The sequence below is a fragment of the Tigriopus californicus genome, chromosome 4 (assembly GCF_007210705.1).
Source record: "Tigriopus californicus strain San Diego chromosome 4, Tcal_SD_v2.1, whole genome shotgun sequence".
In the NCBI taxonomy this organism is placed as follows: Eukaryota; Metazoa; Arthropoda; class Copepoda; order Harpacticoida; family Harpacticidae; genus Tigriopus; species Tigriopus californicus.
In genome coordinates this window covers 12,064,434-12,084,351 of record NC_081443.1, presented here as the reverse complement: position 1 = coordinate 12,084,351, position 19,918 = coordinate 12,064,434, and the positions used below count along the sequence as shown (strand labels likewise).

The following is a 19,918-nucleotide window of genomic DNA, read 5'->3' as shown; positions in this document are numbered from 1 at the left end:
GAGTTTCAACAATGAAGTATTTTGAATTTATATTGGTATGTTTCATCTTTAAATGATATTGATAGAAAAAGGGACTACAGTTTCGGTTGTAGCAAGGAAGACAACAAAGGTATTCACTGCATAATGTAATTGTATTGTTCATTGTCCAACCCGTGATGCGATTGTATTTGTGAGGAGGGAATACATTTGAGCACAATCAATTGAGTAATGTTTAAGGGCCCTTATTTGCGACGTCACACGGCCCAAAGAAAACGGGAAGACGCACGGTGGATTGCTAAATAAGCTGCTCTTGCCTTGCCTTGAACGCAATTTCTCTTCCGGACATTAGGTGACCCGGGGTACTAATTTTAAATAAGATTTTGATAGAATCAGCCAAAAAATAACGCAAACGCACTATAATTCAATAAAAAAACAATTGGCCCAATCAGCCCTTTATTTGGTAGAGGCTGAAAGTCAAAGCGCCCACTGGAGTGTAGAACGTAAAACATATTTCGTGCAGCGTAAGGGGGCTGTTATATTAGAAACAAATTAAAATGACATTTGTTTACACATAAAGACTTTTTATAAATGGAACCAAGTACCGGGAAAAAGGACATGACATCATTGCAATATTTGGGACTCATTGCTCTTGGCTAAGGGATTGAATCACAGTTGTAGGTCATTTATTATTGAGGAGACATCGTAGTTTCATAAAAGCCACGGCTCATTAGCCCATGCAAAGTGCACTGTAAATCTTAAAAATGCAATTCGTGGACATTATTATGATCAAAGTTTCATATATTTAGTCCTTTTGCTTTTTCAAAACCTGATCCCTGAGTTTGTTGTAATCTGACGACTGGAAACTCAAATCAAAGGACAAAAGTGTGTTTGATGTTGAGCTTCCCAGGGTTAGGGACCTTGGTCTCTGACCATGTGAGGTATTAGTTTAGAATAGTTTAATAATTTCAATTTCATCCATGATAGACCACGGACTTCTAGAGATATGGACTGCGAACAGAGGCCAACATTTTTTATTGCATAAACTGTTCATCTTATTCCAAATCCTAATAAGAAACTCTTACGACCAGAAGATTTGGTTGAGTATATGAACTTGGCCAAATTTGAGCCCAAAGCTGTTCTTGTGGAACTCGGAAGGTATGACCAAAGTTATGCAGTAAACAATACATTAAGTTCGAATTTTCGGCCTGCTTTTGATCAGCTACATAAGTTTTGGACAAAATAACTTTGAAGCAATCCACTTGACAAGTAAACGGTACTAAAATGACTTACCTTTATTTAAGAAGATCTACGTTTCTTTTTTATTACTTTAATTCGAAAAGTGGCTCAGAGTGGCTATGACCAAGAGCAAGCCGATTGGGCATAAAGCTCGTTTGCAGTCTATAGGGCTAGTCAAGTAAACGCGTTCATGGACAACTGACGTTATTCCATGGAATAAAATCAAAGACAACATGCTCAGCCAAACCGCATTGTGCATGCATTGGGTTTTGAATTTTTTTCCATTTTACATGCTTGTCTAGGCAATTAGCATTATGGTATTGAGCCAATTTGATAGTGCGTTCACTGATTAACACCAAACATGCTCATTTAGTAGGGTTGTGTAACACAACTCGCTCAAAATCACTGAATTATTGAAAATTCAATGGGCGAATGGTGCAAGTTGACTGTGATGTTTGTCTTAGTTCTCTCTCCCCAAAATGCCCAAAATCAGGGGGCCGGACCACATTTTTCCTTGAATTTCCTTTACTTGACATCCCCTATATAACTCTGGAAGTCTACGGATAGACCTACTGCCCAGCGAAAGTATTACAGCTGATATGACGTCCTGGCCCCTGCCCCGACCTGACTCGATTTGTGACCATCCGCTCCACCTGAACGACTATATCTATGACGACAGGAATGAAGTGAAACGGATGAGCCTGCTCAGTACCTAGAACTATAACTAGTACCACAGCGACTACTCACTGACGTACGGACCGTACGGACCGTCCGGACGGACCCGACTACCTAGGTGAATGGCCCAGACTCACAGACCAACACACAGACACATGAGAGGTTAAAAGAGCCGAGAAGCGAACCCAAGTGATCCAATCCCCGGGCCTCATGATGTTGTTCCCTCTGCATTGCATTTAGCGGGCCAGTGCCCGGACTGTGCCCAGGCGGGTCCCGCTCCATCCTTTCCCGCCCTCGCCCGCCCTCGCCCGTCCTCGCCCGTCCCTCCGTTGGTGGCTGGACTGCTAGGACGCCCGGGCTGCCTCCTGGATTAGCCTGGACAGGATGCGCGAGTTCAAGGTGGTGGTGTTGGGCTCGGGAGGCGTGGGCAAATCCGCCCTCACGGTCCAATTCGTGTCGGGTCATTTCATGGAGAAGTACGACCCCACCATCGAGGACTTCTACCGCAAGGAGATTGAGGTGGATAACACGCCGTGTGTGCTGGAGATCCTGGATACGGCGGGCACGGAGCAGTTCGCCTCCATGCGCGATCTCTACATCAAGAATGGACAGGGCTTCATCGTGGTCTACTCCTTGACCAACCATCAGACCTTCCAAGATATCAAGACCATGCGGGATCAGATTACGCGGGTCAAGGGCACGGACAAGGTGCCCATCTTGCTGGTGGGCAACAAGGTCGATCTGGAGAGTCAGCGGGAGGTGCCCACGGTAGAGGGCGTGGCCCTGGCTCAGATCTGGGGCTGCTCCTTCATCGAGAGCTCGGCCAAGCATCGGACCAATGTGAATGAGGTGTTTGCCGAGATCGTGCGCGAAATGAACCTCAGGCACTCGACCAAAGATCGAGAAATCGTGTGCACGTGTTGTCTTCTCTCCTAGCCTTGGGTCAGTGGGCGGGGGTGGACGGGCCAGCCTGACCCACCCATTTCCCATGCCGCCGCCTTTTTCTACGCCCGCTTTTTCTACGACAGATCTGCAAAGTGTTCATCCAGAATTCAGACTACACTTGGTAAGGGCTTTTTTTTAAAGATGGATTTGAAACGAGTGTGGCCATGGGGTATGCATGCGTACTCATGTTTTTCTGTGGGATTGGCCAGGCAGTAACTTTATTAGGTAGCCCCATTCATTTTGCATGAGGTTCGTCAAGCTCAAATGACGTTTTACCCCCATCCTTAAGACCATGGATGGGTAGGTGGGTCATGTCAATCGCATTTAGTAGGCCCTATGCCACAAAGAAGAGGTTTCTGTTTAAGGAACTTGAAGACCCCTGGCGAGGAATGTTTATGAAAGAACATTCGGAATCATGGACGAGTGCTTTCAACAGCTTTCCACACACATTTCACACCTATCTATATGAATCTCGGGCTAATTTGTATAGTGACCTAATTCACACCCGAGATTTCCAGTTTCTCTCTTGACGATAATGATATTTTAAAGTGGAAAGAAACATCACAGGCTGTTTTTTTGATCAGCACATCTTAGCTGATCGATCCTTCTCCATTCTCAATGCATTCACATACATTCGTAAAGTAGACCACTGTGTGATTGAATTGCAGTCTTACTGGAACTGATCGCTTTGCTTTTCGAAACATAATGAAGTGCTCTGATTGAAGCTCGTGTCTCTTTTCATGTGGTGTGTCAATCCGATCTCAATCTCTTCTTGGCAAGCTACCTTGATTTTGGATAGGGAAAATGTGATTCGCCTTCACCATCGCTGTTTTCCCTCTCGTTTCTTTCAGAATTGAATTTCGAACAAGAGCAGAGCCAAGAGCTCGGAGCTCATGGCAAGATGATCCTCGAACGAATGCGAGAACTTCGATCGTCCAGAGATCGAATTGTGCCAATTGTCGCCAATCTTGGAAAAAAGAACGCCTCCGTTCAGATCATTTTCTCTCTTTACTCCTCCTTTTCTCGCCTTATCCACACATGAAAATTAAACAGCTCAACGAACAAACGAGAAGTGAATACAACAAAATCGAAGGCAATGAATGCTTTTGAGCCCGAAGAGCAACGTGAATCCAAATTCTTTCCTCAAAGTAAACAGAAAGTCGTTCGACCCTTGTCCCGAAGAGCTAATTGATCACCTGGAGAGCAAATTCATTCACTCAAACCCTTGATGGCCTTACTTGTAATGCTGAAACAGATTCCTTGTCGAGATGCTATTGAAATGGGTAGGCCTTCTCCGCTGATTGCATAACCAATGAAAAAGAAGTCTTCCCAGAACGAATAAATACACCACCACCCATAGATTCTACCTTCCTTGTTTCGATTCGATGTCTCTGTGCCCATCAGAAGTCCGGGTTTCGTCTTTGATCCAACTTGTATTGTTTCCTCCTCACTTTCATGTTTCTTTGAATCTGTTGAGTTCGAATCCAGTGTCCTTCTTACGGATGCCACGACGTCAGCAATGTACATTATTATTATTATTATTATCATGATTATTATTATTATTACTATTAGTAGTAGTATCATCATCATTATTATTATTGGTATGATCGTTTTTGTAACCTTCGCCTTCTCGCATCATTTTCTCCACTCAATATTACAAAAAAAGTATATCTATATTGTCTAGAATATCTAATAAAAAATAAACAGGTAGCCCTCACAGGGATAAAAAGAACCGCATTATTTGATTCATTTATTCAGATTCCGATCCCGATTCAGCTTGGAGAAAGTCCTCAAACACTTGATCAATATTCACTCGAGATTTGACCTCTGTGTCAACTAGAGTCACTTCTTTCTCAACCTTGTCTTCGTCTTGAGCAGGAAGAATCCGAGACTCATCCGGGATGTGAATCGAGGGCTGACTGAAATCGTAGAAGGAGTCCAGGACACGTTTCTTCTCATCCGAGGTCAAGTCATACTCCGGATCTGAATCTTTCCCAACGTCCTCGCCTTTACTTTTCATTTTTCTCTTGCCTACCTTTTTCACTTCAGGCACGGAAAAGTCTTGTTGGGGTAAAGACTGGTCCGAAACTTTGGACGGACTCTCTACCATTAGAACTTCTTCAGGTTCTTGGTTTTCCTCCTCCATCGCTTGAACCGTGGTATTTTTTCCTCCAGACACAATAACCGTGTGTACCTTCATCAGTTCATTCTTAATCTTGATCATCTCTTCCAAAGAATTGGGAGCTTCAATGTGCAAGGTCGCCGATCGAGGATGAACCAGAGACTCTGCCAAACTGGATCCTTGACGACACACCTCACGCACTCCAGGATGTTCATCCTGGGTCATGCCTTGGCGAAAGATTTGCACGCTGATTGGCAGGGGACTGGCCCATTTGGGGTGGAAGTTTTGGACCAAGGTTATCAAGGTTCGATACAATTGGACCCGACAAGAATAGTTGTCGTAGGGAGCGGGTCTAAAACTGGCTTGATGTTGTTGGACTTCCATACAAAGAGCCAGAACCAAGGATTGAACGTCTTTGTGGACTTGTGGAGGCATAAGGCCACCCGATGCGTCAAAGATGGACTTGACACACCTGAGGGCAGCCTCACATGATTTGGGGTTGGATGATCCCACTTGTTGAGACTTGATCCCACTAAGGCCTTGGTAACCTTTCTTGCCTTTGCTTTTCTTTGAGCCCGATTGAAGACTCCAAGAAGCCTTGAAAGGCGTCAAATCTCGGAGGATCAGTGGGACAAATTGCTTGAAAGTGATATCGAATCCGGCAGCGGCTCCCAATTTGTCGCTGAGGGTGATCAGGAGCTCGTAAGTGGCAACTTTGAGGTCTTCAAAGGACTTCAAAGTGGTGAGGGAATCGTATTGGGATTTGGTGTTGTCCAGAATGTGGAGACCGAAATTGAGAATCAAGGCCAAGTCGGGTAGAAGGTCGAAGCCTAAGGTCTCGATCAAGACCGTGATTAGACAGCAATTGGACTTCCATAAAGTGGGCAAGGCCATGAGAACTGCTCGACCTTCGGAACTGGAAACATGATCATTTATGCTCATCGATTGAAGGGACTCCAAGATTTCGAACACTTTCTGCAGATGGAACACCTTACTGTAAGGAAAAGGTCCCTGGATCAATTCCATGAGACAATGGCCGACTCGATCAAATTGATCAGCTTTGAAAATGATCTTGGCTAAAACATTTGGGTGCGGACAATTTGGCACGGACAATTGACCTTCGGACAATTGAGCCTTGGGCACACTTGGACGTCCTGAAGCGAACTTGAGAATGTCTTGACTCAAATTGAATAGAGTCTCAACCAGACGAGCCACCAATTTGGACCAGTTTTCGCGATGGGAGGACCCGTCCCGCCCACTCCCGCCCAACCTCACCGACAAAGAAAAAGCCTCTCCAATCAGCTCGATTGGGACTGAACTCGACACCTTGATTTGGGACGATAGATAACCCTCCAATGATCCCCGGACATTGGCACAGGATCCTGGATAGGCTTTCAAGATTGCGTTGGTCACTTTTAAGGCGGAAATGGAGCAATCACCACTCTTGAGACATTGAAGCAATGAGTTGATCGTGGTTGAGGCTGACGAGGCTAAAATTCTGGACACATCTGCAAATCCCGGAGATCGGATGAGAATCGAAGACAAAACATCCAAGGCTGATTGAAGTAAGGCTGGATTAGTCGTGGGCTTGATTTGATTGGAAACCACTTGGAGCCATGATTTGGCATTATGCTCGAAAAAATGGTCTTGAGACTGCTCCACAAGTGCAGCCAATCCTTTGAGTCCCCTCACTTTATCACGGACTCTTCCATTGAAGCACTGATTCAAGTTAGAAACAAAGGGTTTTAACTCTTTGTCTGTTTTATCTCGAAGACCTTGGGTTTGACGAAGGTGGTCCAAAAACGCATCCAACACTTCGTCTCCAATCACATTGGAGTTTTCGGGCATGAACACGGAAAACGTGTCGATAATTTCCATCTGGAAAACAATATTGAGCATGAAGGCTTAATTGAATGAAGACAACTTTCTTTTTCTTCCATAACCTTGATCCGTATTTATTTAGCATCAAATGAAATGAAGATATTGATGATATTCTGCATAAGTGATCATTTCTTGCCCTTTTTGCCGGATTTAGGACTTTTCTTCTGCGCGGATCTGGCTTTCAAGGGGGTCTTCTTGATCTTGGGCGTAGCAATCACTTTCGGGCTCTGGCCACCCTTACGACCCTTGGGAGTTTGAGGGGACTTCTCGTTGGGACTCGCACCTTCTTTGCCTTTTCCAACCTTTGGAGTTGGAACACTATTCATCTTGGGAGATTGACCAACTTTGGCCTTGGGGGTACGATCTTGAACCGATCCTTTCGTCATCTTGCCGGCCTTGGGAGTTTGGCCTTTCTTGACCTGTGCGCTTATAACGGGACTTCCGGTCTCTTTCACCTCTGATACACGGCCTTTCCCACTTTTTGGCGCCTGATCAGCCTTGGGACTTGCCTTTGACTGTCCTTGGTCCTTAGGGGGCGAATCATTTTCATTTTTCTTTCCTTTGCGCGTCTTGAGAATTGGCGTTTTGGCTGCCCTGAGAGTTTGGCCTTTGGTCATAAGTGCAGGTTTGGGAGTCCGTCCAGATCTCGTGACAGCGGGCGAATGAGCGGGCGTGGTCTGATCTGGCTTTTCCTCGGGCATTTCCTTGACGGGCTCTGAATCTTGATCGTTGCTAGGGGGTAATTCCTCATTGTTGGTTGCCTCTGGTTTTGGCTCTTCAAATCGACGTTTCTTCTTCTGGGGTTTAACCAGATCCTTGGAGGACTCCAAATCGAGCTTGGCTTGTTTCTTCTTCATTTTCCTCTCTATGCGCTCTTTCTTTTTCAGTTGTTGCTTGTCAGGGACCTCGTCATCTTGGTTTTCTTCTGCCTCGGACTCGTCCGCCTTGTTGTTATGGGTCTGGGGAATGGCATTGGAGAGCTTCTTGAACTTCGCCACGAAGAATCCGTCCATATTGTGGGTATGCGGGTAAAAGCGTCGGGTCAGTTTCAAACTAGGATGATACCGAAACTCGCGGTACTTGGTGAATCCTTCCACTCCAAAATCCACCCCGGCAGGGACCAACTTGACGTGTCGTTTGCCCAAAGCATAATTCACAATGTTTTCATTCTCCTCGGGCAGAATGGAACACGTGGAATACACTAAATACCCTCCGGTTTTGGATTTGGCATCCAATGCATCAATTGCTGCCAAGATGAGCTCCTTCTGCAGATTGGCCACCACTTTGATATCACGTTGATCTTTCTTGGCCTTGGCGTCTGGATCCTTGGAGATCACACCGCTGCCACTACAGGGTGCGTCCAATAAAACGCGATCGAAGCCTTTCATCATCTTGGGGATTTCGCGACCATCTTGGGAACAAATCACGGTATTGGTGATGCCCAGACGATGGACATTGCCCACCACAGCCTTGGTGCGCTCTTTGTTGGCATCGTTGGCTACCAGGAGACCCGTGTTCTTCATCAAAGCCGCAATATGCGTGGTCTTGCCCCCGGGGGCAGAGGCCATGTCTAAGATTCGCTCGCTTTCTTGCGGTGCTAAGGCCATAACGGGCAACAAACTGGAAGCTCCTTGAAGAATGTAATGACCAGCCAAGTACTCCGGAGTGGCTCCCAAGGGAACTTGGGAACTGTAAACCACTAGCCCCACTTTCGACCATTTTCCCACGGGATCCAAGTTGACACCACGATTAATGAGAGCTTGGGCTAGATCACGTCGTCGAGTTTTCAGCGAATTGGTACGAATGGTGACGGGACGTTGGACTTCGTTGGCTTCCAATACCTCCATAATTTCGCTGACCGGGAAGATTTGCATGAACTTTTCCATCATGAACTCGTTGTAGTTGTAGTATTGACACAAATCGCGCTTGAGACACTCGAGATACTCTTCCCGAGATCGGCCCTCTTCACGGAGTTTGGAAAAGTTCTGCAGAACGTTGATGATGTCCTTCATTCGAGTTTGAAGGATGTGTAGATCAGGTGGCTTGGCGGCTTCTTCGGCTAGTTCTAAGACAGTAGGCAACGTGATGGCTTCATGAGGCTGATTGGATAACATGGCTTCATCCATGTCCATCTGGGCGATCTTTTGCAACTTCTTTTGCTTCTTTTCCATCTTCTTGGCCTCTCTTTCGATGGGCAACATGGCCTCATCCTCATCGCTACCCCCTTCTTCCTCGTCTCCCTCTTCGTCTCCCTCTTCGTCTCCCTCTTCATTCTCGTCGCCGTCGCCGTCATCGTCATCCTCGTCGCTGTTTGCAAAAGAATCTGGCATTAAATCGTCGTCTTCTTCGTCCTCGAGTTCTTCGTCCTCGCCATCTTCCTCTTCATCTGAATGATAGTCACCGAATTTGCGCTTCAGCGTCTCAGCCACCGGTTTGAGCCATTTCTGGTTCTCATCCGAATAACCTATCAAATTTCCCCCATCCTCCATTTCCTCGTCCTCATTATCCAGGTTCTCATCATCGGAATCGTCATCCGATTGCGGGATCTTGACCGCCCTTTTCTTGCCCTTGGCCGTGGTGGGTATGGCCCCACGCGTCTTGAGCTGGCTCTTTAACTCTTCGCGTTTCTTGACTCGGGTTCGTTGTCGCCGACTCAAATTGAGCGTTTGGGTTGGGGCATTTTTGGCCTCCAAGATTTCGGGGGCGAACGTGGGATCTGCTTGTTTCTTGGTCTTCCGACCCGGTCCGGATTTGACACGCTCTTGAAAGTTTCCTTTTCGGCCCATAATGTATTGGCCGAGATATGTGCTTTAATCCACGGATGAGTGAGATATCGAGGGATTCTCAAGGGGATGCTTTGGTTTCGCCTAGGGTTTGTTTCCCTGGGCAAATGACAACGCGGGGCAGAAATCCACACGTTGCTTTGGACTCCACTTCAAAATAAACAAATCCGGGGCCAATCAGGGCGAAACGAAAAACAGCATGGCCGTCAGCTGACAAATCCTAGCTGAGGAAAAGAGTGGGAAACTCGAATTTTCCATGCGCGATTGAAAAATGGATTGTTATGTTCGAGAATTAACAATTTATAAGCGAATGAACGTACGAGTATTGCGTTTTCTTGCAATGAGACAAACATCAATTTTTTACAGTCACGTATTTTGATTCTCAGCTTGATTTGAGCCAATCAAAAGTTATGACGCCTTCATAAACTACACACAGTACAAAAGCAGTCATAGCATGAATGTACCAGTCCTTTCTTAATTGATAATCAAAAACTCTATCTAGAGGAACATTTTTAGACTCAAACAGGCATAGCTTTTGAAATAGAGAGAGAAAAATGTCAATTCTCCGCGCCCCCCCCAAGAATATTCCGTCCATATTCTAGAGATTCATGAATCAAAATTGATAAAAAGGCATTGATTTACCCACCTTCAACTGGATATACTCATAGCACTTTCCATTATTTTGGAGGACTACACCTAAATTCTTCATGAACGAAACCTGCCCGATATTTTTACCTCTATTATCTACGGACGAAATGTTTAATGGCGTCGACCCAAAGGTAATTAAGCGGAATTTAATTCCATTCAAGGCCATGTTACTCCCGGCAACCCAGGAGTAGGTTTGATCTAAGACGTCTACAATACTACCGGAATCTTTACCATTCCTAACACAATCCAATTTTGTATCATTCGTCAGCATACGAAGCGATACTGACCTTGCTTCCGAGCTGAATTGTGGCAATGAAGATGATAAAAAGGAGAGGAGACAAAATGGAACCCTAAGGAACACCCGACTTGACATCATGTACGTCACTAAGGGTTCCCTCAACTTTAACCAATTGCTTCCTACCAAAACAAGAAACTTCTTAAAGAATTGAGAACCTTGCCTTGGATCCCAATCTCATGGAGTCTGTTAACTAAAAGGCCATGATCTACCTTGTCAAAAGCCTTGGCAAAGTCGAGATAGACTGCATCAACCGACTCGTCACTCTCTAGTCCCTTAAGAACCTGATCTATATGCTCAATCAATTGGGTAACCATGCTTCAATGTTCTCAGAACCCATCCTAACAACGACGAAGAACTTCATGGACTTCAAGAAATTCATCAAGTTGGAACTTCGTGATCTACTCAAACACCTTCGCAATATTCGACGTGAAAGAAATCGGCCTATAATTACTGGGGAGCGGCTTATCTCCCCCTTTGAAAATTGGAACAACGTGAGCTGACTTTAGTGAAAAGGGAAACTTGTGCTGATCCAAGAATAACCAAACACGAATTAACAAGAGCAAGAACCTGTAAGCATCTCATCAGGAACGAAGTATCACGCCATCATGACCAAGAGAATTACAAACCCCCATTCCTGACAGGAATGGGGGAATTGGATTTTTTTATGAGCATTTGTCTGGTTTTTTAGCATTAAACTATATTATAACTATATATCCTAACATTATGTCACTGAAAAATTGACCAAAAGGGAAGAAAAGCAAAAAAAAAGATTCAGAAGGGAGGTGTTAAATATGTTCTTTCATTGGATCCGTTTCCCATTCCATGAAATTGATACGTTGTAACCACAAAGTGATTTCCATTGGAATGTTTGGTGTACATTAAGCAAGCAAAAGATTTATTCTAAGTGCCTCTCAATTCTAAAGGAGATTTAGCCAAAATTCTGCTGTAACCAGACATTTGGCAGACAAAAAGATTTCAGTTGGGTAACACAAATTAATAAATTAATTGAAATGGTCAGTGCGTGTATAAGGACGAAGTACTAATCCTTAAGTATAGGTAGGTGTGGCTTAATTTCACTGTGATATTCAAAAAAAATATTTTGGTTAGTGTCATTATTTTCCGAAAAGTATTCCCCCCACACATTTGAGGTAAACCAAATCACAAGATTCAAAACTACCAAAAAATTTCAATATAGAAGAGATGGACAACAATTAAGCTTTATGCGTAAAAAAACTTATAGCAGCTCTTGCTAATGTCCGCCTTGAAGTATGATGCACGATGAAAAAACAATTTATCCTATTTTCATGATCTAATCTCATCCAATAAGAAACACTTATTGGGCCAAAAAAAACAACTGTAATTGGGTGTAAAAAAAACCTGAAAAAGTATTTTTGCTCAAATAAAACTTGTCACTTTTTGGCGTTCCCTTGTAAGTCTCAGAGTTCAAAATTAGGAGAATATCATAAACACAATAGCATCAATTTTTACTGCGAGGTTTTTCTTTAGATTTCTGTGTCTTTCAATTTTTTGCCTGAAAGTATAATTTTCAAAATATTGCCTGAACATACCCTGTCAAAGAGTGCCAACTATAATTGAATTGTGAAACTGAAATCCTTTATGAGCACCATGAATAATATGTTTTTCTTAAAAAAAAGGAGCATGGTTCTAGCATTTTCGAATTCCAATTAGCATTTTTCGCATCGAATTTACAAGAGCTAGCATCGCTGGCTGAAAAAAACTTGGCCAACCTGGTTTCTGATGGCTTCTAAAGCATCTTGATCTGTGACTACAAGATCATTGAATTGCTAAAATGGCTTGCCTCGCTAATCACAGTAGACATATCATTAGAGCTATGAGATATTGCGCCTAAACATGTTGGAGCTGGAAGCCCAGTAGAGCACTGATTTCCATGTATGTTAGCCATGACCTCTACATTCTCTTTGGCTTCACCATCGACGTTAAAAGGCTCTAAAAGGTATTTCATGCTTCTCTTAGAGTTTGAATAAGAGAAAAATGGTTTTGGATTCGCCCTAACCTCTATTTCTGTCTACTCTCCTTTTTCAACTGGTCATTCTCAATGGAGGCCTTAATCCTACCTTGAATCAAATCCCACTTTCTTTGAAGGCTAGCCACAAATACTGGATTCAAAGTGCTCTGGAGCCTTTTTGCTAATTTGCAACTCCTTTTAAACAATTGCTTCGTAAGCTTCGGAATTTTAGATTCCGTTCTAACTTTCGAAACACGTTCAGGGATTGCTAGAGTGGAACAGACGTCCTCAAAAACTAGAATCATTTTGTCTAAGGCTACATCTATGGACGATTCTTTTTTCAGCATTGAAATGAGATCAAGCTCCCCTAACCTTTCTATAATCAACGGCCAATGTTCATCTTTGAACTTGAACTTAGCCAGACTGACCTTCTTGGCCGGTCTTACTCTAGAGCACGCCGGCCTTTGAGTAATGGTCGACCCTATTTTGAGAACATGATGATCTGACAGTTTACTAGGTGTCACATGGACATACTGGATCAGATCAGAGTCATTAGAAAAAAAAACAAGTCAAGAACGCTATTCGCACTGGTGGCTACACCAACATGCTGGGAGAGATTGCGCAAGATCGCAAATTCCTCCAGCTTTTCGAACGACTGAGATGCTGATTTCGAAATGGGAATGTACCCATCGGGACTAGTCTGCCACTCTTCAACGCAAGATTTTAGTTTAAAATTAGGTTTTAGGAAATTAAAGTCTCCTGCAAAGAAAACTGTCGAGCAAAGTACTCGATCCAACCCTTTTCCCGTGAATTTGAGACCTTACAGGAGCAAGACCACTAAACAAGATGGGGGCCTTCACATTGTAACAATCGGCAGATCAAGTCCCTGGATAAAACAAGCTAAGACTTCTACGTCTTCATGAGACATGTGATCATGGCTCATGTGCAAATCCTTTCTGGTGTATAGACAACCGCCCCCATGTGGAAAGATGGGATTATCAGGGCATACACAATCATGTCGAACTAAATTGAAACTGACCATGGCTACCTCTTCATGTAAGACGGGTGAGAGTCCTAAATTGCAGGATAGACCAAATGCTTCCGAACTCGAGTCAGCATGGACACGAGTCTTTTACTCAATTTTGGAGAAATTGGCCAGACTCGAATGTTTTAGGAGGACTCGAGTCCGGACTCGGCTATGAAAAAAATATTCAGTTTTTTCTTAGAATTTTGCAAGGCGAGTCTTTTTGCTAAAATTGACTCTGGTAAAAGACTCGAGTCCTCTGCCGGAGTCCGGACTCGGCTGGTCCGGCAAAAAGTAAAAAAGATCAGAGGACTCGTGCGAGTTAGAGCATTAGTACGAGTCTGACTTTTGCCAGACTAACCCCTGCATTAACAAATGCGTGTCTATTTGTGTTGAAAACGGTTTCATTCAGAATCCTATAACTGTGAGGGGAATGAAAGCACTCAGGGAAAATGAAATTAGAATGCTTCAGCATGTCAGCCCCACTAAATAAGAACTGTTGCACCAGTCTGATTGATAACAGAATAATGTTTAATAGTATTGCACTTGAAACATGTGATAAACTGCTAAGTTACGCTATTTCGTCATTGTTACGGAAGATTGAAGTCACTGCAAGTTATGCTTTGACTTGGGGAACTCCTAATGTAGGTGCAAGAAACATGCTACAACCAAGCAAAAAAAGACAAAGTCACCAATATAATTTGGAAGAAGCACTTTTTAAAGGAAAGAAAATCAGAAGCAGTTACATTCTTGAATTAATTGTCAAATCTTTCACTTGGGTAGATCACTCAGTTTGTATTCGAGGTTTTAGCGTATGGTAATTGAATGGTCATTTCTTCCAGAAATAATTGAAAGCGTTAAACAGGACGTAATGAAAAAAATTAATCAATGCAGAAACAAGTATCTTTGAAGAGCCAAATTGAAGACGAACAACGAAGTAAGAGCGATGTAGAGGCGTGGTGGAAGGCATGCAGGGCCCATCTGGGAAATAAATGAAAAATTGCGACAGAATATTTTTATTCCAAACTTGGCATAATTTGCATATTTTAATGTGCTTATATGTTCTGAATACCCTTTGATCACTACCGAATCTCGTCGTTTTAAAACATTTATGGAGCAGAAAAATTGCAAATTTTGGTACACCTTAAAGCGTTCTTGAATTAAAATCAATGGAGTGAAAAAAAACGGATTTGGACTGGATTAAGCAAGTTTTAATTAAGCTTTCGGTTGGTAGTCGGATTAAACATACATATACCCGTATTCGGATTGAGCAAAAATGATCGGATTCATTCAAATTGGACAAAGCTGCCAGATTCGGATTCGGCATAATTGTAAAAAGGTGTCTCATTCGGATTTTTGGAAAATCAACTTCGGATCGGATTTGGAGACCCTTTCGGCCCAAGGCACAGCTCTGGTGGGTTTCCCTTAAATAGGTTTGTTTTAGATATAGTTTCTAACATTTCTTTGAAGCCCTTTCAACTCCATAAAAGTCGGAGATTTCAATACTGCGTTTAAGCCCTTTCAACTCTATAAGTAGATGTAAGTTCTTTATTATATCATAAAAGACACGGAGCTGAAAGTTATTATTTTCTTAGCCGTTCGAGAAACAAAGCATCACAAGTCCAGACACCAAGAAATTAGACAATATGTATTGGCTATCACCGCTTTCCTCGACCCCCACCTCCACGAGATCCTCCGCGACCACCACGACCTCTTTGTCCGGACTTGAGTGGTGGCGATTTGGGTCTTAGCGACTCAATCCGATCGGAGCACCCGGTGGTGGTGTTTTCCGAAAAATACCCTTGGTACATGGTCTCATCATAATTAGACATGGTTAAACCTTCGCCCAAGGTCAACCATCCCGGACGAATCGTGCTATCCCGTCCAAAAAGGTGGAGTCGTCTTCGTCCGAGACAGAAATGCTCGATGATATGGAACATCTCAATGGGTTTGTCCAACGATCCCGGTTCGGCTTCTTCATCAATAATCAAGTCAATATCCACATTGGCGTGAATGAAATCGCCATCCGTGGAGCGCCGAACTGTTCCCTTGATGCCCATGAGACAATGCTCTTTGGTCCTTTGGAACACGGCATTGGGTTCTAGAGCCTTCTTGGCCTTGTTCTTGAGGTTGGTCTGTATCCAACAAATATCCTCACATCGACGGAAACCCCAGTTCTGAAGACATAAACGACCCAAGTCCAGACCATCCGAAGATCCACACCAAAGGAAAATAAAGGCCCTATTAGCGGCCACTTCGCCCACATCCAAGGCCATGATCTTGTCCCAATCCCAGAACTTGACATTGCTCACACCGTAAGACCGAGCATATTCCTCCAGAGGTGGTTCAATGAGGATCACATCGAACTTCTGACCCACTTTCTTCAAGTCGAAAGTCTCCAGATCAGCTTTAAGGTACATGGGTGGATGAGCTGTGCGGGTAACTAAATCATTTTTCAGCCGAATCAGTTCCCGAAGCTTGGGATACTCTTCGAAACGATCGGCCAATCCGACATCTCGGATGAAATTCTGAGGACGGTGGCCCGTATCTACGAAATTTTGACTGTAATCATTATGCGGGTTGAGCGATTGGGTGCCTTTTAAAAAGGCGGTGGAATCGCGGAATTCCTCGACATCTCCGGGATTTGCAACCGAAGAGCGTTCCGAACTTCGTCTTCGATTTATGCTGTCGATTTGGAATGAGGCTATCGAAGAAAAAGGTCATAATGGATCAATACAATAACAACAGATTACCTGGAAACCTGTGATTGGGAATGACTTGACATTTTCAAGACCCGTTTTGCTTGCCATGAGCAAATATTTGTATCCAAAGGCAAATGCTTCCGCTCATCAAGTACTATTCATCAAATAAATGCAAGACATATACACAGTCAAAAAGCATAGTGAAGCATGCATGTACTATCGATGGGACTTGTACTACTTGTATTGAACAATCATAATTAGTCAAATGAGATAGCCCACTCCACGCAGTTATCATAAACAATGAGGTCACCTCAATACATGTACCTGTGCAGTATCCACCTAAGTGCACACAAGGAAAATGTGAATCACACGTGTACCGTAGATAGATGGGTACTGCTTGTATTGTAAAATCTTAGCTAAGCAAACAAGATCGCTGTACCCTAATTGCAGTTATTAAGGTACACAGAAAATAGATGAGCTAATTGTCAAAATGAAATTCATATCGCATCCGAAGGGCAAGGTTCAACAGGACCTCAGGGAGCAAACGTTTTGTCTTGTATTTTCGGCTAAGATGACTGAAATGATAGATTGTGGTATTTCTGCATTCGGCACCTAAAACTCAACGGGCACAAAGGTCAAAGGTTGACCATCTAATGTAGTCAATTGAGATAACAAGATTTATCTTTCATTTTCTTCTGGTAGGATCACCAGTTTCTACGATATGCTTAGTACGATACTATAATCAGATTGTACGTTCCCGCACTCACAAAGGTTAGCTTGTTTAGGTCCAATATTATTATCATTCTGGTCTAATATTGAAAAACGTAAATAACCATTTTCCACTCAGCTTTTACGCACAAGGTTATTGCCACATATCATTTTCTTCAGTCAATAAGAATTCTCAAGAGCCTTCTTAACTCACCTTCGATTGAAGATTTGGCTCTCTTGGCCTCAAATTCGGTGTCATCCGCCCTCAAATGGGAAGTGGATTCGCGTGACAACCCTGCATGGGCTCCGACTCCTTTCATATAGGCGGGACTGGACCCGCCCAGGGCGTGGTCCAAGTCGTCGACCCCCAAGGTGTGTTTTATAAGCTCTTTCCGCCGACGCGACTTTTCTTTGGCCCGACTCAAGACGTCAGACATGATGGATTCTTGGCGAATTGAGGAGATTTGTACTTGCTTGAGATGGTTCTTGCTTGGTTTGATTGAGCTCTAATGTTTTGGAACTGATTAGGGATGGATCGAATCATGAGAAGCTGAAAAAGATGAGAGGTCTATCGGGTATAAAAACTGATACCGATTCAATTTCCATCATGATATACTATTCGTGTCAGAATAGTTAGGTGCGAAATTAGGGAATGGCTACTTTTGTTCGGTTTGACTTAACTCTAGCTGATCTGTCTCTCTGTCATCATCGTTTACATCATATAGATAGTTCAAAACTAGAAAAGCATCTTGATTTGAACGTACAATATTTAGGTGCTAGACCCAAAGATAATACCTGAATTACTATGGGATGACACCTAATAAAGATTTGGGATGATGTTATTTGATAGGCACTCATCTTGATCTCGTTTCCGTTCATTGATAGTTCTTTTTCTCGTGTATTAATGATATTTCACAACCAGCTGACCAGTTCATCAGGATTTGTTGTTTTTTTTGCGGCTTAGATACGACTCAATTCCGAAGCTATCCACATTTTAATTCCACCCACGCCCATCGGCCCCTTCATTCTCTACGACATGACTTCCGAGACAGTGGAGGGTGTGCTCAATACCTTAAAAGACATGGGCTTCAATGAGCAAAAGGCCACTAAAGCCTTGACGCTAACCGGCTGGAAAGGTGTTGAACCAGCTATGGAATGGCTGTTGGCCCATCCGGATGATGATGGTGTATTGAATGAGGAGGATTTAGCCTCGGCCCCGACTCAATCGGAAGATTCAGGGCCCACTGAACCCAAGCGAATCCTGACTGAAGAGGAGAAGGCGGAGCAGCTCAAGAAGCTGGAAGAATTGCGGGTCAAGAAACGGGCTGAGAGAGAAGAGAGAGAGAAAAAAGAAGCCATTGAACGGGAGAAGAAGCGGGTTGAAGATGGGAAAGCCATGTATCAAGTCAGGGATCAGCTTCAACGTGATGAAATGAAAAAGATTGCTGAAGAACGGCGACGTGAGAAGCTGGAAACGCAACGTGCCAAGGATCGTGTGAAAGCACAGATTGAAGCTGACCGACAGGCGCGGCGTGAGCGCGAGGCCGAGTTGAGAGGAGAAAGCTTGCCCGTTGCGCCTGTGGCGCCGCTGGCCCAGGTGGTGCCATCTGGTGAGAAGCGTAATTATGATGAGACGCGTATCCAGATTCGCTTGCCTGATGGGTCAACGCTTCGGCAGTCGTTTCAATCCAAGGAACCCCTTTCGGCTGTGCGGCTCTTTGCATCGTTGAATAGGAAGGACGGCCAAGTTGGGGCCGTGCGGCTCATGACGAGTTTCCCCAAGCGAATTTTTGAAGAAGCTGATTATGAGGAGCCATTGGATTCCCTTCAGTTAGTGCCCTCCGCCGTTCTAATAGTGATGAAGAATTAAGTAAATGTTGTTTTTGTTTAATACTTTGGGCAAAAAGAATACATGATTGCTCTTGCAACATTTGTTAATTTTTTAATGGCACTTTTGCGACATTGAAGCGGCCAAAGAAGATGACGTCATGACCACTTTTAGGGAGTTCACTTAAACTTTTGGAGCTTAATTGCTCTTTTCAAGAGACTTAATTTCATTTTTATTAACTACCATATTTTTGCCCATCAAGATGCTTAAAGCCTGCAGAAGCTGTTTTGGAGTCATTTGGGTTAGATTTCGACTTTTAAAAATGGTTTTTCGAAAACTTGGTGAGGTGCTTTGTTGCATATCATGAGTAGGGGTGGAAAAAATGTTTGGTCTTCTCGGGCAAAACATCATTTTAATTATCTCAAAATGGCGTCAAATAGTTTCAATTTCCTCCCCCCCCCCAAAAAAAAAGACACAATATTATTTTAGATTTCACACGTAAAAGTCGGTTGACGAAGTCTATCTCGACCTTACCAGGACCTTCGATAAGGTAGATCATGATGGCCTTTTAGTTAATAGGTCCCATGTCCCTTGGTGACACGCATATTGTCAGTCGGGTGTTCCTCAGAGATCAATTTTAGGTCCTCTACTTTTCATTATTTTCAGCGCTTCACTTCAGAAGCTCAGTAGTAAAGTCAGTATCTCTTCGTATGCTGGTAATACAAAATTAGTATGTGGTAGGAATGATCAAGATTCCGGTTGTCTGATAGAGGTACTAGACCAAATCTACTCTTGGGTGGCTAAGATTACGTAAGGTATGCGATTAAAAGCATCCGTGTGTTTTATCCTCACCCAAGTTTTAGAGTCCATACAGGTGATTTTTTTTTTGTTGCGGACTTCCTTACCGCTACCGGGATTGAAATCCCAGCAGTTCAAGACGAGAAGATTATTTATTATAGTTGACTTTTATTTATATATATATATATTATTTGATCGACCAACGAATTGGAGTTGGCTGATCTGGCTAATCCTTGAATATAAGGTTGATCCGGAATTTTAGTCAAAAACTTGTCCAAGTCTGACTTAAATCTTGCTACTGGAT

The 19,918-nt window shown here is 43.5% G+C and overlaps 4 protein-coding genes across 4 annotated transcripts; 2 read left to right on the top strand and 2 right to left on the bottom strand.

Annotated features, from left to right (window-relative positions):
- Positions 1 to 1,863: 1,863 nt before the first annotated feature.
- LOC131879520 (ras-related protein Rap-2c-like) lies at positions 1,864 to 4,567 on the top strand. The gene is made up of 2 exons (XM_059225870.1): positions 1,864 to 2,956; positions 3,687 to 4,567. Exon 1 carries the CDS (start codon positions 2,275 to 2,277, stop codon positions 2,824 to 2,826), a length of 552 nt encoding a protein of 183 aa, XP_059081853.1. The 5' UTR covers positions 1,864 to 2,274; the 3' UTR covers positions 2,827 to 2,956; positions 3,687 to 4,567.
- A 2,267-nt stretch (positions 4,568 to 6,834) lies between these two features.
- Positions 6,835 to 9,832, bottom strand: LOC131879519 (uncharacterized). The gene has a single exon (XM_059225869.1). It carries the CDS (start codon positions 9,622 to 9,624, stop codon positions 6,964 to 6,966), a length of 2,661 nt encoding a protein of 886 aa, XP_059081852.1. The 5' UTR covers positions 9,625 to 9,832; the 3' UTR covers positions 6,835 to 6,963.
- A 5,278-nt stretch (positions 9,833 to 15,110) lies between these two features.
- Positions 15,111 to 17,532, bottom strand: LOC131879516 (N6-adenosine-methyltransferase non-catalytic subunit-like; the record flags this gene model as incomplete). The annotated part of the gene is given in 2 exon segments (XM_059225865.1): positions 15,111 to 16,282; positions 17,203 to 17,532. Coding segments are annotated over 2 exon segments (1,269 nt in total). The 3' UTR covers positions 15,111 to 15,236.
- LOC131879517 (UBX domain-containing protein 1-like) lies at positions 17,225 to 18,916 on the top strand. The gene is made up of 2 exons (XM_059225866.1): positions 17,225 to 17,360; positions 17,953 to 18,916. The coding sequence occupies exon 2, from the start codon at positions 18,025 to 18,027 to the stop codon at positions 18,856 to 18,858; it is 834 nt and encodes a 277-aa protein (XP_059081849.1). The 5' UTR covers positions 17,225 to 17,360; positions 17,953 to 18,024; the 3' UTR covers positions 18,859 to 18,916.
- Positions 18,917 to 19,918: the final 1,002 nt, after the last annotated feature.